The 17544-nt window shown below is 43.8% G+C and overlaps 1 protein-coding gene and 1 pseudogene across 1 annotated transcript in view; both read left to right on the top strand.

The window, feature by feature from the left end:
• LOC133253004 (collagen alpha-4(VI) chain-like) overlaps positions 1-17544 on the top strand; it is a 119632-nt gene that overhangs the window by 39064 nt on the left and 63024 nt on the right. The window contains 6 exon segments of the mRNA XM_061426121.1: positions 418-489; positions 1555-1581; positions 4109-4153; positions 9473-9526; positions 12608-12670; positions 13015-13080. Coding sequence (XP_061282105.1) covers positions 418-489; positions 1555-1581; positions 4109-4153; positions 9473-9526; positions 12608-12670; positions 13015-13080 — 327 coding nt within the window.
• LOC133254936 (ubiquitin carboxyl-terminal hydrolase 46-like) lies at positions 4496-6032 on the top strand (annotated as a pseudogene).

Raw genomic sequence — 17544 nt, 5'->3', positions numbered from 1 at the left:
GAGAGGTGATACATGGTCTACACCTTAGGGGTGAGCGGGATTTCACCAAGACGAGAGAGTTAAACAGTGTGGTTTATTCTCTGTGGAGCACAAGGAAACGTTCATCCAGTTTTGGCTGCCTGGAGGAAATGTTCAAACACACCTTCTGTTTTGTTTGAGTGCTTAAGTTTTCCCAAAGTGGCTTGACTGAACGGATTAAAAATCTAGATAATTTGGAGTCATCAGTGTGGGCAGTTGCTGGATGAACATTCTGATTGCCTTGCAGGTGATCCGATTGGGTCTTTGAGGATGTGAAAGGACTTGTAAGGATCGTGTTGTATTTTAGTCACTCGGATGGCCGTTACCGCTAGCTGGAGCCGATTGGGTGGTGGTTGAGATAGCTGCTGGATTGTCTCTATGTGTGTCATTATTCCACAGGGAGAAAGAGGCCCCCGAGGCCTTTCTGGACCCCGAGGTGAGGAAGGTTGCTGGGGTCCACGAGGTGCCAAGGTGAGTGTGACCTTGAGCTGCGGCATTCTTTCCTTGTCTCTGTTTTATCCCTTGAGTTTAAGGAAAATCTTAATTCTTCAACAGAGCTGTGATGTTTTCACTCTTCTCACAGGGAGGGTTTCCTAGAAGTAGAAGTAGAGCCTGAGAAAAGGAATCCAGTGTAAATAGTTTGTTGGGAGGGGACCAAAGTAAACTCTGGTAGTGGAGTATGAGATGCGGAGAAGTGAGATGGAAGGGAAGGTGGCCTCAAAAGGCTGCCTTGTTCAATAACCACTGTGGGTGGACAGAGCTTAATTCTGCTGGGGAACCATGGGAGCCGGCGTGGAGCAAATGTGCACTTCAGTGTTATCCCACTCGAGGGTGAGGGGGTGGGGTATTCATGTACCCAAATGCTATCAGGCATTAGCTGAGGGTTGCTCTCAAGGGGCATTAATTCCCCAGTACTTCTGGACCGCCTTGTGTGTGGACAGGCTCTGGCTCCAGGAAAGAACCCTCAGGAGATGAGTCACAGAACTGGCAGCTGGAGGCGGGGCTTGAGACCCTTAAAACATTAAAGGCTGATGGGTGGGGCATCATTGCCTTAAATGTTTCCTAACTTTCCAGGATTAGACAGTCTCCTTCAGTAAGGCTAGAAAGTCTTGTCTGCAGCTTCAGAGTCCTATAGAGTTTTTCTGACCACAATGACTATATTCTGCATATTCTAATGTTTCTCTTTCAATGAATTTATGCTGTTGTTCCTGGAAGCCTTCTCATGCTTGTTATTCAGTGTATTCTCAATTTTGTGCGACAAAGTGTGATTGTTATAAGTGGAAGGTCACTACTGTTTCCAGCTCAGCCCTTACTGTGTGAGGAGTGGCAAGATGCAATTTTCTTCACATCACAGGTGCAGGGAAGTGGTAGTGATCAGAAGGCTGTGATGTCCATTATGGTTACTGGAGGAGGAACCTTCATTTTGATCTAAAAAATTACATTTTCTTGAAATTAGGGACATATGGTTCTCTAAGTGAAACAATAGTTTAAAAGCCTCATTCAATCTCAGTCATTTTTATTTCTTCTTAACTTTAGGGAGCAAGAGGATTTTCAGGAGAAAAAGTGAGTGACCTTCCTTACTCTTTTCAAACTGGAGAACTGACTCTTTGGGAAACACGATAATGAATTCACTTGTTTTTCCTTCCTTGAGTGAGGTGGGACTTAAAACTTTCAGAAAAGGGAATATGTCAAAAAAAAAAAAAGGGGGGGGGAATATGTCAGATGTCATTAATGGCCAAACTGCCACGCTAATGAATGGCTAATTGTAAGGCATGTATTTCAGGCTCACGGCCTGGATCTGTATAACTTTTAAGCCTTGCTAATTCTGTAAAAATTGAGCCATCTGTTTGTCATGTTTATTTGGAAGAGTTGGTCCTGAATTCAAGGCATGGTCAAGCTTGGTGTCAAGTAGGAGAGAGATGCTAGCACACAGCTGCAAAGGAGCTGGCATAGTAGGGAATGGCTGTGTATTCAGAAGCAAAGTATCCATTTGCTTGTCCATTCATTCAGAAAAATTTATTAGGTTCCTTCTCTGTTCCCCACATTACCCTTGGGAATGGTTAAAAAGTGGTGAAAAGTCAAACAATGGCTGATAGGTACCAGGTCTCCTGGTACCACTGACCCACCCCTATAGCCTGTGCCCAACACAGCATGTAATTTTAGCCCAGCAGCTTCATGTGCTCATATTCATTCTCTAACTCAGCCATATGTTTGCTAAAAAAAATGCCTGAAACTTGATTTCCTTGTGTGGCCAGTAGGAGTAAATCAACCAACCATCCCACATATGTGACATGCATCTTATTCTGCTTGCTGCTGCTGCTGCTGCTAAGTCGCTTCAGTCGTGTCCGACTCTGTGCGACCCCATAGACGGCAGCCCACCAGGCTCCCCCGTCCCTGGGATTCTCCAGGCAAGAACACTGGAGTGGGTTGCCATTTCCTTCTCCAATGCATGAAAGTGAAAAGTGAAGTGAAGTCACTGAGTCTTGTCCGACTCTTAGTGACCCCATGGACTGCAGCCTACCAGGCTCCTCCGTCCACGGGATTTTCCAGGCAAGAGTACTGGAGTGGGGTGCCATTGCCTTCTTCATTATTCTGCTTGCAGAACTTCAAATATTTTTCTTCAAAAGATGCTTTGTAAACTATTTTCTTCAAAAGAGTTTCCCTGGTGGCTCAGATGGTAAAGCGTCTGCCTACAATGTAGGAGACCCGGGTTCAATCCCTGGATTGGGAAGATCCTCTGGAGAAGGAAATGGCAACCCACCCCAGTACTCTTGCCTGGAAAACCCCAAGGATGGAGGAGCCTGGTAGGCTACAGTCCATGGAGTCGCAGAGAGTCGGACACGACTGAGCAACTTCATTCACTGAGATACTTGGGAAAATGAAGGATCCATAATTTGAAAGTGATGGAATGCTTGATGAACCATCACAATACAGCTGCCAGTTTTTACTTTCATCACGAGTTGGCCCCAGTGTTTCAGTTCTTTTCTAAAGAAGTTTTTTTTTTTTTTTTTTTAAGTCTTTCAAAATGCATACATATGCATACACACTCATTTAATTCCTACTTCTTCTGGAATCATCCAAGTTTCCATTATGCAGATTAATTCAGGGATATTTGCCAGTCTTTTTAAACTAAAAAAATAGTCAGTGGCATATTCTCAGGATGCTTTTGTGTGCCTTCAGTTCAGTTCAGTCGCTCAGTCGTGTCCGACTCTTTGCTACCCCATGAATCGCAGCACACCAGGCCTCCCTGTCCATCACCAACTCCCGGAGTTTACTCAGACTCACGTCCATCGAGTCAGTGATGCCACCCAGCCATCTCATCCTCTGTCGTCCCCTTCTCCTCCTGCCCCCAATCCCTCCCAGCTTCAGAGTCTTTTCCAATGAGTCAGCTCTCCGAATGAGGTGGCCAAAGGACTGGAGTTTCAGCTTTAGCATCATTCCTTCCAAAGAAATCCCAGGGCTGATCTCCTTCAGAATGGACTGGTTGGATCTCCTTGCAGTCCAAGGAACTCTTTGTGTGCCTTAGCTTCAGAATAAAAGAATGTAAAACTACGAAAAAAAAAAAAGAAACGCAACGGCAGAAGGACCAATGTTAGCATGTAGACAACCTGTGAGGACTGTTTCATTCAGTCTTGTGAAGGAGTCACAGTACTTGTTTCAGTGTAAAAACTTAAAAGGAAGTCTTTCTGTCCATTCAAAATCTGAGTTCCTTTTCTTTAACAGCTGAGCTGTCAGAAAAAACAGTATATAGAGCTACTATCCACCTCAGGAAGAAAATAATTACTGCTTTTTAATGCTGCCATGCATTGGAGAAGGAAATGGCAACCCACTCCAGTGTTCTTGCCTGGAGAATCCCAGGGACGGGGAAGCCTGGTGGGCTGCTGTCTATGAGGTCACACAGAGTCGGGCATGACTGAAGTGACTTAGCAATAGCAATACATGAATGCAGTATATAAATGTTTTTTTTTTTTTTGGAGGTCTAGATTCTTGTACCAACTGAGAACAATATTAGCAAAGAAATTAGCATCAGAACAAGAACATGTACCCTGGTCCTCTTTGCCTAACGTTCTCATCTTCCTTTGCACCGCAGGGCAACCCTGGTGAGGAGGGTGTTGATGGCTTGCACGGAGAGCAGGTACACAAAGTCTCTCATTCTGTGTCCCCAGCCCCTCTCTGCCCCCACTAGTGTGGCATTAATAGTCTCTACGGTTGCCACAGTTGGTCTGGAAATGCAAGTAAAGACGCATGCTTAACAATGTCGAAAGTTAGCTTATATATTTGCTATTATCCTCAAAACACAAGGGTCTTAGAGACTTAACTCCCATTTCACATATTAATGTCCAGTATTTTATTTCTGTCTTTTTATTTTGTTAATTTCTGCTAAATGAGACTTTGTCATAATTATGGTTTTATCTGGTTGATCCTTATCTGGCTTTACCCTCATTTCTGTTGCTATCACTGATACCTTCAAAAGAACATGGAAAGATGGTGCTTCTTTTGCCTAAGGTACAACTTTTAGAGTTTTTCTTTAACAACGGTTGTAAACTCCCTTGGTTGTTTTTTATCTGGAAAAAAAAAATCTCATGATTTCACACTTTTACTTGAAAGATTGTTCTTCGGTAAACTATTTTCTCTTGGACTTTGGAAATGTGATTTTGTATTCTCCTGGGCTTCTATTGTCTTCTCTCCTTCGCTTTTGCTGTTTAGAAGTTATCCATCAAGCTGAAAGCTTAACCCCAGCTCACCTCCCCACCGCCAGGACCACCACGCCTGGCCTCCCCTTGAACACCCCACCATGGCCAGTCCTGTTTTCACCTTATAAAGACGGTGGTGTGGGATCAATGCAACCTTTAGACTAATGGCTGTTTGAAACATTGCCTCCACCTATAATATGGTTGCAGTATTCTGTGATGATTTGACAGAGAAGGACACCTGTGTTCCTCACTCTCAAATATTTTGAGTGGTGCCTCAAAGGGCACCCAATGCCTCTACTCTGGAAAAAGACATTGATTCAGTGCAGTTTCCAATCAATGAACAATGCTTTGAACTGGTCAACTTCAGAAACACATGCTGCTGTGGTTCCATGCTGCAGCCTTGAACTCCTGCCAGAGGTTCTAGGAGAATGTCCTGGCACACAAGGCCTAACCCAGAAAGGAGGAAAACTTGTTGACCTGTCTGGGAGACTGTTTCCACAGCATTGCCACCCCGAAGAAGGTTAGTGTGACCCCACCAGAGAAGTGCGTTTCGAGGTTGAGACACGAAAGCGATCTCTTAGACAACTACGTGCAGCAGGATGCTCATGAATGTTTAAATTATTTGCTGAACGCGGACATCCCGCAGGAAGAGAAGAAACTAAATGGGAGATTAAAAAATGGCAGTGTGAAGGAACTGCAGAGAGTGATAAACCAGAATCACTTGTGTCCATGAGATTTCTCAGGGAACACTCACCCATGAAACTTGATGCTTGAGCTGTAAAACTGTCTGTAGCAAAAGATGAAGATTTTCTTGACCTTTGTGTCAATGTGGAGCAGAATGTATCTATTGCTCCCTGTCTAAGAGACTTCAGCAACACAGAAACATTGTGGAGAGGACAGGAATATTGTCGTGAAACAGGTGGCAGCAGAGGCCCAGCAAAGGATGAGCGTCAGAAAGCCGCCCATGATTTTGGCCTTGCATGTCGAGTGGTACAAGTACAGGGAGCAGCTCCACGTACACCAAATGATCTTACCAGGTGGTCTTCCTGCTGGAACTGCAGCTCTCCAACGCCTGCAGTGATGTGGTGCATCTGGACTGCATGTACCTTCTGGCTGTGGTGGCGGTCCACTGGGGCAGTGCTCCTAATCATGGCTTTATGTCCATTTTACTGTGGTGAAAAGTCATGGCTTCTGGCTTTTGTTTGCTGATGACGTGGTAGAGAAAATGGATGCCCAAGCTACTGAAGAATTCTATGGCCTGACTTCAGATACAAAAAAAATTCAGAATCTGGATATATTTTATTCTGTCCATCAAGATAATAACTTAAAGGACTGTGGGACTCATTTGAATGGGGGGAACTGTTCAAAGCACTCTGAGCTGCAGACGTTTCTCTGCAGACACCCATCCCCGCCAGAGACCCACCAGCAGTGTACTCCATGTCTCAGGGGTCTGGCTGTGTGACTCCTCCCCCTTCCCCCAGCTCCCCTTCATTTTCCTACATGCAGCCCTACTCGTGGGTTTAAGTTAGTCTGAGGTAACGTCAACTGCAGTCAGATTGTAGTAAGGTTTAGATGAATGACATTTGCTAATTTCAGGATTGAAATCACGATTGCTGGGAGAAATATTAACAACCTCAGATATGCAGATGATACTGCTCTAATCTAGTCAAAGCTATGGTTTTTCCAGTGGTCATGTATGGATGTGAGAGTTGGACTCTAAAGAAAGCTGAGCACCAAAGAATTGATACTTTTGAACTGTGGTGTTAGAGAAGACTCTTGACAGTCCCTTGGACTACGAGGAGATCTAACCAGATCTCCTTTCCAAATCCTAAAGGAAATCAACCCTGAATATTCATTGGAATATTCTTGCCTGAAAAATCTCATGGACAGAGGAACCTAGTGGGCTACAGTTCATGGGGTTGCAAAGACTCAGACAAAGGACTGAGTGACTGAGCACACATTCATTGTAAGGACTGATGCTTAAGCTGAAGCTGAATGCTTTGGCTACCTGATATGAAGAGCTGACTCACTGGAAAAGACCCTGATGCTGGGAAAGACTGAGGGCAGGAGGAGAAGGGGGTGACAGGATGAGATGGTTGGATAGCATCACCAACTCAGTGGACATGAGTTTGAGCCAACTCTGGGAGTTGGTGAAGGACAGGGAAGCCTGGCATGCTACAGTCCTTGAAATTGCAAAAAGCTGGACACAACTGAACCACTGAACAACAACATGTTATGGCTCCATCTGGCTGAATTAGAATGACATTTATTATAAACATGGACAGTCTATTTGGGGTCTTTACTAATCTTCCTAAAGAAAGTGAAAGAAAGTGAAGTCACTTAGTCGTGTCTGACTCTGTACGACCCCATGGACTGTAGCCCACCAGGCTCCTCTGTCCATGGGATTTTCCAGGCCAAAATACTGGAGGGAGTTGCCATTTCCTTCTCCAGGGGATCTTCCCAACCCAGGGATCGAACCCGGGTCTCCCTCATTGTAGACAGAGGCTTTACCATCTGAGACACCAGGGAAGTAATCTTCCTAAATGACTTCCTAAATGACTTCTCATTTCAATGCATTCCTTTAACTTTCCATCTTTGGAAAGACTGCTCCCCATTTTTAGCTTCTCTGCCTCTTTTCCAACAGAAGGACAGAATAAGGTGGATGCCCACCTTTTAAGAGCTGAAACTATAGCTTTAAGTTTGCATGAGTGAAAAGGTTTAAAAGGAACCTCGAAACTGAATTCATCCTCCAGGTGGAACTTGGAGAAGAGAAGCTGTTGAGGGTGTCTAGTGGCTGCCCTGGGCTGTGCCTACCGGCTGTTAGAATCCCAGGGACTGAGGAGGTGTGGAGCTCAGGGCCGGCAAAGCTGAGTGGGGGAAGCTTTTATGTACAGTGGAAAGTGGCTTTTCTTGTCTTGCTATCAAAACCTAGTTTCAGGGAAAGGGCTCTATGCTCTGTTTTCAGTGCTGCTTGTCTTCTGTCCGTGAGTTGTATCTCTCCTTTATCTGATGCCGCTAAGCTCTCCAAGGGATCTTTCCAATCCTGCTGGTGTTTCACAGTCGGTGGTGGCAGGGCACAGACCCCATGGAGACTGCCTCCGGCCCAGTTCTCCTTAGCCAGGCGATACCTTTCCTCGCAGGAGTCGCATTGCACACCTGTTCGCCTGTTAGCATTTCGGTTGGTGTGCGAGGCCCCAGCAAGGCCCAGGACTAACATGGAACCTTCCCTAGAGGAGATACTGGAGTTAGCTGGGGATACAGGTGGGTTAAAGGGAGTGTCCATGGCTGGGTGGAAAGGTGACCAAAATGGCAGTGTCTCCTTGGCTCAGATTCCCAAGGTGCTTGACAAGACGGAGTGTTTTTTTGGATGAACCTTATCTCACCATAGTTATTTTACCTTTTTCACTTTTGTCTTATATGTATTTATTAAATCATTTGAGTATTGGTACCTTTTATTAAAAGGGTCCTTGTGGGGGAAAAAAAAGTTAACCATCAAATAATGGTTGTTCCTTTGTCAGCAACCTTTAAAAAATACCGGCTGCTTCCCAGATTTCCGTTTGTTTCCAGTTTCTGCAATTTCGTGTGACCGGTCCAGGTGTGGGTTACTTTTCCCTTATCCTGTTTGGGACTTATTAGGCTTCTGAATCTGAGCATTTGTACCTTCTCTTAAGTTTTGGAGACCTCTCTGGTGGCTTAGAGGGTAAAGCGTCTGCCTGCAATGCAGGAGACCTGGATTCAATCTCCAAGATCCCCTGGAGAAGGCAATGGCACCCCACTCCAGTACCCTTGCCTGGAGAATCCCATGGATGGAGGAGCCTGGTGGGCTACAGTCCACGGGGTCTCAAAGAGTCAGACACGACTGAGTGACTTCACTTTCACTTTAAGTTTTGGAAAAGCCTTAGCAGATTATCATTTTGAAGTTGTTATTTTTCCCATTTTCTCTGTGATCTCCTTCTGGAAGTCTAATTGAAAATTTGTGGACCTTCCCATTTTATCTTCAATAGCGTGGTCTCTCTTTTATATTTTCTATTTCGTTGTCTTTCTGTGCCGGAGTCTGAATAATTTCTTCAGTTCCTAGCTCACCAATCCTTTGGTAATTTGTGTTTAGCATACAGTTTAACCTGCCAATTGGATTTTTAATTTTGGTTATTCTGATTTCCACTTCAAGAAGTTCTGTTTGATTTTTCTCTCAAATCGGCTTGATCATTTTTAAAAATAAAAAAATATAGTGGCTGTTTTACTCTTTCTTTTTGGTCAGTTAAATGTATTAAAGATACTTACGGTAATTCTGATTATCTATAGTCATTCGAAGCCTGATTTGTTGTCTGTTGGTTCTGCTGGTTTCTTCCTCACGTGTGTTGTGACTTTTGATTGAAACTCATTTTTGATGGAACTTTGTCCGCAAGAAGTCGCTGAAGCCTGAGTGGAGTGCTTCTTGTGGCTCTACCTCCTGGAAGCGCGTTAAAATAAATGTAGTTTTCACACCACATACTTGCAGAATGATCAGAAGTCCTTAGGGAAGCCAGTGGCTATTGCTCCCCTAGATTCCTGCTTTCTCTTTGTTAGGAACTCCAAGGATTTCTCTTTTCCTTTATCAGCTCATAGATGTAGGTAAGGTATAATTTTTCAGGATATCTCGTCTGTCGTAGAGTCAGATTTAGAACTTCCTGCTCTTGGCTAGAATGTCAAAGCATGTGAAAAAGTTTCCGGTGTGACTAATGTAATGAGGATTCTTTGTATGTTTCTTTTTCTTTTCCTAGGGTGATCGTGGAGTCCCAGGGTCACCAGGAGAAAAAGGGAATCGAGGAAATAGGGTAAAGTGTGAGGATACCCTTCTCTCCTATTTTTCATATTCCTGCTGCGTAAACTCACCTTGACAGCTCATTTTTAAGCTCTGGGAAAGAATGATCTAGTGACTTTATACTAGACTGGGAGTTAAGGGCAACAGACATTAGATGAGTGTTTGGAATCTTTACTGAAGGCCTGGCTCCGCTGATGGTGAGGAATAGGTAATCCAAGTTGCCTGTCTTTTGTGGTTTATCACATGCGACATTCCCTGTCTCACCAGCTTGCTGTAGCTCCCTGTCACCAGGATTTCATCTCGCATCCAAGGCCTTTCAACCACACCCTTCTCTAATCTCGGCCAAGAACCTGTCTTTCCCAGACGGATTGTACTTCCTACTCTCTCTTGAAGGTTCCTTCTGTGTCCCTGCCTCTGTGTCTCAGCCTGCGCCAAGCACCCCTCCTTGAATGCCCTTTCCCTGCCTCCATCTTTTAAAAAGATTTTTACAAGCTTTATTGAAGTATAATTGATTTGCAAAGTTGTAATAATTTCTGCTGTACGGCAGAGTGCTTCAGTTATACACATGTATTTATTCCTTTTCATATTTTTTCCATTCTGGTTTATCACGCATAGTGTTCTCTGCACGATCCTGCAGGACTTTGTTGTTTATCCTGCGTATACCAGTTTGCATTGTGCTAACCCCAAGCTCCCACTCTCTTCCTCCGCCGTCTCCTCCCTGCTTCCATCTTCAGTGCTTATTTGAACATCACTTTTCTTCAGTTTCCATCTTCTTTCTTTCTCCCTTGTGATGCCCTCCTTGGCCCTGTCAGTCTGGTGGTCTCCCCCTTCTCTTCGTCCTTCCCGTGAGCACTGTTTGTACAATCTGCTTGAAGTTACCTCTCTTTGTAAGGGAAGGCAGATACCCGATGTAAGTATCGCCACTCTCCCTTCCTGTGCCTTTGGCAGACATCACTAGTCAGTTATGGAATCCAGCCTGAAGGGCACAGCACCATAATCAGCTTCTGCTGATTGGATAAAGGGGGTGAAATTTATTTATTTCTTTGTACCCCTCATAGAATTAGAATAATGAATTGATTTCCTGATAAGTAAAATGGGGAGTTACAAGGCATGGCTTTTTACTGAGGTTCAATTTCCAACCTGTAGTTTGTAGACCAAAATTGCAGAGAAGGTGGGGCATACCACACTTCTTCCAAGACTGGAGAGCCTTCAGTTTCTACCAAATCTTGTTCAACTCAGTAAATGCCCTTCAAGTGCTTCCTATCTGCAGGGCATTTTGGTAGATACAGAGACGGTTCAAAGGTAAACAAGTCATGGTTATGACCAACAAAGAGCTGGGTAACTGGTGCAGGAGATTGGATTTGTAGAAGAAGAACTCTAACACAAGATAGGATAAAATAAAATCTGTAAGAAAGGTGGAGATGAAGAAGAATGGGAGCACACACTGACTTGGAGAGGAGTCTAAAAGAGAGTGGCCTTCTTCATCCAATCAATCATAAATATTACCTGAGCATTTGTTGTAATTCAGGTGTGAGTTCTGTGTCTCAGAACTGGCCTTTATGTGGAAAGACAGACATGAATGAAACAATCATGGAAATAGATGTAAGATTACTGTGGAGATAAGTGTATGAAGAGGAGGTAAATTTCAGGGGCATCTGATCCAACCTGTGCAGTCAGGAAGCCTTCACTGAGAAAGTAAAGATGGGAGACAATTTAAAGGATTAGTAAAACCTGATGGTGAGGAAGGAGGAAGGGGAAGAGGCCAGACCTCCCTACTGATGTCCTGTGGGCCTTTGAGAATGTGCCGAGGGCAGGCAGAACTCAGGCATTCCAGGGAAAGCAGGAAGTCAAGACAGTCTGCACTCTGACCTCTATGAGAGGCACACACAGGGTGTTCCAGGCTAAGTTTCAGCTGGCCTAGAAACTTTCAGCAGGAAGGTTTATAGGCAAGGAAGAACATGTTCAAAGCCATCGATGTGGAGGATTACTCTGGAAGCCAGTATTTGGGTCAGCAAAAGGAGGAGCTAGATGTTGGGCAAAACAAAATAGGAACCATACGCCAGATTTTATACTTCGCATTTTAATTTATTATTCTATTGACTCCCTGTAACAGCCCTAATAAGATAGGTGTATCATTTTTACAAGAGAAAAGATTGTCTTAGAGAAGTCAAATAAATTTGTCTTGCTAGTAAATTAATCAGCAGGATGGGAATTTGAAGTCATGAATTCCTTCTTATCACTATATCAGGCCAGGGACGAGTTGAGGAGGGGGCTTCTTGTAGAGCCCAGAGAATATCTGTTTCCTGTGTGTCTGAGACCCAGATCTCAGAGGGGTTGCCACACATCACTATTCTCAGAGTGTGTGTACCCTCCATCAGTTCAGCTCAGTTCAGTCGCTCAGTCGTGTCTGACTCTTAGTGACCCCATGGACTGCAGCACTCCAGGCCTCCCTGTCCATCACTATAAGTAACACCCTCTGTGGAAGGTCCCTGCAGTGGAGCGGCTCTCCAACTCTGTGGCTCTGTAGGAACTGGGACACAGAGATGGTACCGCTAACGGCAGATTTTAAGAGACACAACCATTTGCTTATCGTGTCATAGTCTCATAGCAAGTGGGTCTCCCTCTCTGGTTCCCCATCGACAGCAGTTAGGAGCTCTGCAAGCATTTTTTGTCTCTTTGTCCTCCTTTTTTTTTTTTTCCATGAGATCACTTGCTCTGCTAATGCTGTGCACATCTGTGATGAAGAAAGCCTTCTTCTTTTTCTTACATGTGTGTGTACGAAGGAGCATCAGGAAGCTGTGGAAAGATCCAGGGATTTGGAGGTGGGGAGATGAGGTCCACATTCCCCATACACAAATGGGTTAATTCTTGAGTTTTCAGTGTTGAATGAGGTAATATACATTAGGGCCAGGTGTCTCACAGATTTCCGATGAAAGTATGTTTTTTTTTCTGTGTCTCCTTCTCACCTCTTTGCCAGCGAATGCTTTAAGGTTCAAGTCCTAAGTTGCTCTTTTAATTTAAGTCTCCCTTCTCCTCTCCCTTTAGGCAATAGGTGATTTTAAAAAGTGACACTTGTCTTTTAATGTGATTTAAGGGCTTGATGGGACCACCCGGACAACGTGGAGAGCGTGGAGAGCCTGGGCTAAGGGGAGATCCTGTGAGTGGTGGTTGAGGCATTTCTGCTGCGTTCATCCAGGGACTGTGAACTGTTTTCTTGAGCACAACAGCAGAGAACAATGAATTACTCATTAATGAGGCATCTGTTCAGCCTATCTAAGTATTGCAACAAATAAGAGATTTGAGAGAAAACCCATCTTACAGAACATCTGGGTTCTTAAAGAGCTTGGAATTTTAGTTGCACTGGGTATTTGGGATCATTGAGCAGATCCAGACAATGAAAAGATACCACTTTGGTACCTTTTTTCCCCCCAATCTTTCTTCCTGTACTTTCTTTTCCTGCCTTTCCCGTCCAGTTGAGCTAAGAAACTTTCATTTTCTCAGGGGGATCCTGGAATTGATAGTCCCATCCAAGGCCCTGAGGGAGAAAAAGGAAGGCGTGGACGCCAGGTAAGCCAGTCTCGTGTTTGCCTGGGGATACTGGTACCCATGGGAACAGATGCTAGCTGCTGCAGAAGACTTGGGCATTCAGGCTGGATCAACGTAGAAAAGCAGAGACCAAACCCGTAGGACTCCATTATCCACAGAGACGGGAACTCCCACCTGTATCCTTGCCTCTTAGGTTTTTGTTTTTTTTTTTTTAACCCATCTTATCTAACACAGCATTAATAATATAAGTTATTTACATTTCTGGTCCTTGGTTTCTTCATCTCCAAAATGAAACCATTAGACTCAAGGATGCCTAAGATCTTTCCAGTTTTAAAATTCTCCAGTTTTATAATTTGAACAATGCTCAGGGTTTTACACTGCTGGCTTGCTTTCTGTTACTGCTTGTGTTAATTGATTTGTATCAGGTACCAGTCATTTTTAAAGATAAGGTCCTTGTCTGCTTCTAAATACTAGAAGTATCCTGACAGGAGTCATCACAGAAGCAACTAAATTTGTTGGAAGCTAATTTTAGATTTTCATGTCCCAGACATTAAAAGGCATGACTTGGAAAAAGATGAAAATAACCCAATCCTCACAATTCATCATTCCGAGTTTCCAGGAATGAAGTCTGCGTAGCAAATGCTTATATAACTACAGAGGATCCACTATTATTTGAACTCCAGTTTGCATCCTTTGACAAAACCTTACGGCTGTGGGTCTCCCCCCGGAATATGACTGGTTCACAACCCTTTGATACACATCCAGGTACTGAAGAAAATCCAGCTTGTAACAAGATCATTATTATGTAGCTATGTGAGAAAACTGTCACGACTTGCTGCAAGAACGTCTCATGCTCCTGTCAATTGCAGTTATTTTGGACCAGCTGGGAGGATTTTCTTTGGTGAGTTGAGATCAGAAGCCCTGTGAATAGCCAGCCACTCTATCAGCTATGGTGTTGAGCGAAGGGAAACAACTCTTAACCCACGTGGGCCCCAGTTTCCGTGAGGTTTCCTCATGGGCAAGGTTGGACTATTAGAGAAATCATTTCAAAATTTCCAGGAGTCAGTGGGTGAAAGGACCTGATCCATAGATCAGGTTTGCTCCTGTGGTTTGCTCCTGTTTCACTGCTCAGAAGGAAGTCAGGCCCCTGTACAAACCGTCTAGTGTGTGTCTATCACAGCACCACAGCCAGGCAGAGAGCCTCCTGCTCCCAGCTTTCAGAGGCCTCCGTGGCTGACTTTAGCTGAGGGTTATTAACCTTGAACACCAGATCCCCAAACTGTGTGTGCAAACAAGAGCTGCAACCGATGCAGTGCTCTAACGTGCTGCATCTAGGTTCCCTATGCTTTTTACTATGCAGAGCTCAAAGAAGGATCTTAACTACGTATTCTTTGAATAGATTCGGATAATAGAAGTCACTCCTAGAGCTAGGTAAGCAGGCAGCTAGCTGGTGGCTCAAAATTCTCCAAGCCAGGCTTCAACAGTATGTGAACCACGAACTTCCAGATGTTCAAGCTGGATTTAGAAAAGTCAGAGGAACCAGAGATCAAATTGCCAACATACGCTGGACATCGAAAAAGCAAGAGAATTCCAGAAAAATATCTACTTCTGCTTCATTGACTATGCTAAAGCCTCTGACAGCATGGATCACAACAAACTGTGGAAAATTCTTCAGGTGATGGGAATACCAGACCATCTGACCTGCCTCCTGAGAAATCTGTAAGCAGGTCAAGAAGCAACAGTTAGAACCAGACATGAAACAACAGACTGGTTCCAAATTGGGAAAGGAGTGTGTAAAGTCTATATTGTCACCCTGCTTATTTAACTTCTATGCAGAGCACATCATGCGAATGCCAGGCTGGAGGAAGAACAAGCTGGAATCAAGATTGCCGGGAGAAATATCAATAACCTCAGATATGCAGATGACACCACCCTTATGGCAGAAAGTGAAGAGGAACTCAAAAGCCTCTTGATGAAAGTGAAAGAGGAGAGTGAAAAAGCTGGCTTAACGCTCAACATTCAGAAAACTAAGATCATGGCATCTGGTCCCATCACTTCGTGGCAAATAGATGGGGAAACAATGGAAACAGTGACAGACTTTATTTTCTTGGGCTTCAGAATCACTGCAGATGGTGACTGCAGCCATGAAATTAAAAGATGGTTGCCCCTTGGAAGGAAAGTTACGACCAACCTAGACAGCATATTAAAAAGCAGAGACATTACTTTATCACCAAAGGTCCATCTAGTCAAAGGTATGGTTTTTCTAGTGGTCATGTTTGGATGTGAGAGTTGGACTATAAAGAAAGCTGAGTGCCGAAGCTTTTGAACTGTGATGTTGGAGCAGACTCTTGAGAGTCCCTTGGACTACAAGGAGATCCAACCAGTCCATCCTAAAGGAAATCAGTCCTGAATATTCATTGGAAGGACTGATGCTGAAGCTGAAACTCCTATACTTTGGCCACCTGATGTGAACTGGCTCCTTGGAAAAGACCCTGATGCTGGGAATGATTGAAACTGGGAGGAGAAGGGAATGACAGAGGATGAGATGGTGGGATGGCATCACTGACTCGATGGACATGAGTTTGAGCAAATTTCAGGAGTTGGTGATGGACAGGGAGGCCTGGCATGCAGCATTCCATGGGGCTGAAAAGAGGACACGACTGAGCGAGTGAACTGAACTGAGCTGACGTTGTAGCCTGTGAAGTGCTATGAGAAGAGAGCCCTCTAGAGAGCAGTCTTTCCTTGGTGTTAGTTCTGAGTTGATATGAAGTGCAGATTCAAGGTAATCTGGAAAGAGAAACTCTACCATATGCCTAGTGTTTGGGGAAGGAAGGGGAAACCGGTAATGGCTTCACATTTCTGGGGAAAACAAAAACCAATACGACTTTTCTGGAAGGCAATCAGATAACACCCATCCATCAGGACTGCTGTTTTTCATGTTTTTTTTTTTTTTTTTAAATATGCAAGTGACAGAAAGCCTGACTGGCAGTGTTTAGCTAATAAATGTGTTTGATAGTCCAGGGGTAGGTGACTCCAGGTCTGTTACACCAGCTCAGTGATGTCATCAAAACCCAGAGGTGTCCTCAGGGACCCAGGGACTCTTTCCACAGTGCCATCCTCAGTGTGGCTCTTGGGCTTGACACTATAAAGCATTTCGTCTTCACCTTTGCATAAGATGCCCATAAGATGCCAGAAGGAAAGGGGCTTTTCCTCACCAAAGTACACCCAGCAATATTCTCTTTATAGCTCATTTGACCCATATAGCTCATTGACCACCTGCCCTCACCCCGTTTTACGAGAGCCAGAGAAAGCAAGTATCTGCCAAAGGACGTGAGATCGCGAAGACTGGTTTAGACCCATCTTAAGTTGGTCCCTTGGAGCCTGGTGTGTTGTTGCAGCAAACGAAGCTGAGGTTTTCTTAGCAAGGAAGAAAGGGTTGAGAGAGCATTGTGGAGCCACATCTGTGTCTGCTGTGGCTTAAGGTGTGTGCGTACTTGGACCCAGTCCTCACAATTCTAGAAATTTATCCAGAAGCTTATGATGGGCCAACTCCAAGATTTAGCTCCAAGGATGTGCAATGTAGAGATGTTTAATCACTTCGATGCTTGAAAGTCCAGTGACAAGTTTTTCATATAAACAGTGGGGCCCTTCACATGTTAGGCTATTATTAAGCTGTGAAAAATAGTTTAGAAGACTATTTCGTAATGAGGAAAACATCCATAGTATAATACTCAAGTGAAAAAAACAGATTATAAAACTCTGTATTCAACAAAGTGTCCAGATTGATAGAATATATCTACATCTATTTATCCTAGAAGGATAAACACCCAACAGCTATACAGTTCTTTTTCTTAATTTTATTCTCTGAATTGTTGAAATAGTCTGCGATGAACTTGTATTAATTTTTTCCCAAATTTTTTTATTTTGAAAAATTTAAAACTACAGAGAAAGGTTGTAGTTTCAAGAATAGCATAGTGAACACCCATTGCTATTATTGAGCCATATTTGCTTAATGTCTCTCTGTACAAATACATAGATAATATATGTGTATATTCTGCTGAGTCATTTGAGGATCAATTGGAAGTGTGACATTTTGCTTCTGAATATTCAGCATGTATCTTTCAAGAGCAAGGATATTCTCCTATATAAGCACAGTAGAGTCACCACTGTGATGACTGTTTAGAGTCATTAAAAAATGTCTATATGGGTGCAAAATTATTTTTTAATATATAGTCTCTATTCAGATTTCCATACTTGTCCCAAGAATGCCCTTATGGCCGTTTTTATTGTTGTTTGGGACCCAGCCAAGCATTGTATGGTGCATTCAGCTGTCTTGGCTCTGAGGTATCTTAATCACAACTGTTTCCCAGTTATTTGCCTATTTACACGACATTGACATTCCAGACCAGTTATTTTGCTAAATATCCCTCAATAAGGATTTTCCTAATTGTTTTCTTATGAATGTGTGTGTGTTCTCAGTCCTGT

This window comes from Bos javanicus, chromosome 1 (assembly GCF_032452875.1).
Source record: "Bos javanicus breed banteng chromosome 1, ARS-OSU_banteng_1.0, whole genome shotgun sequence".
NCBI classification, from domain to species: Eukaryota; Metazoa; Chordata; class Mammalia; order Artiodactyla; family Bovidae; genus Bos; species Bos javanicus.
This window is presented reverse-complemented; position numbering and strand designations above follow the sequence as displayed.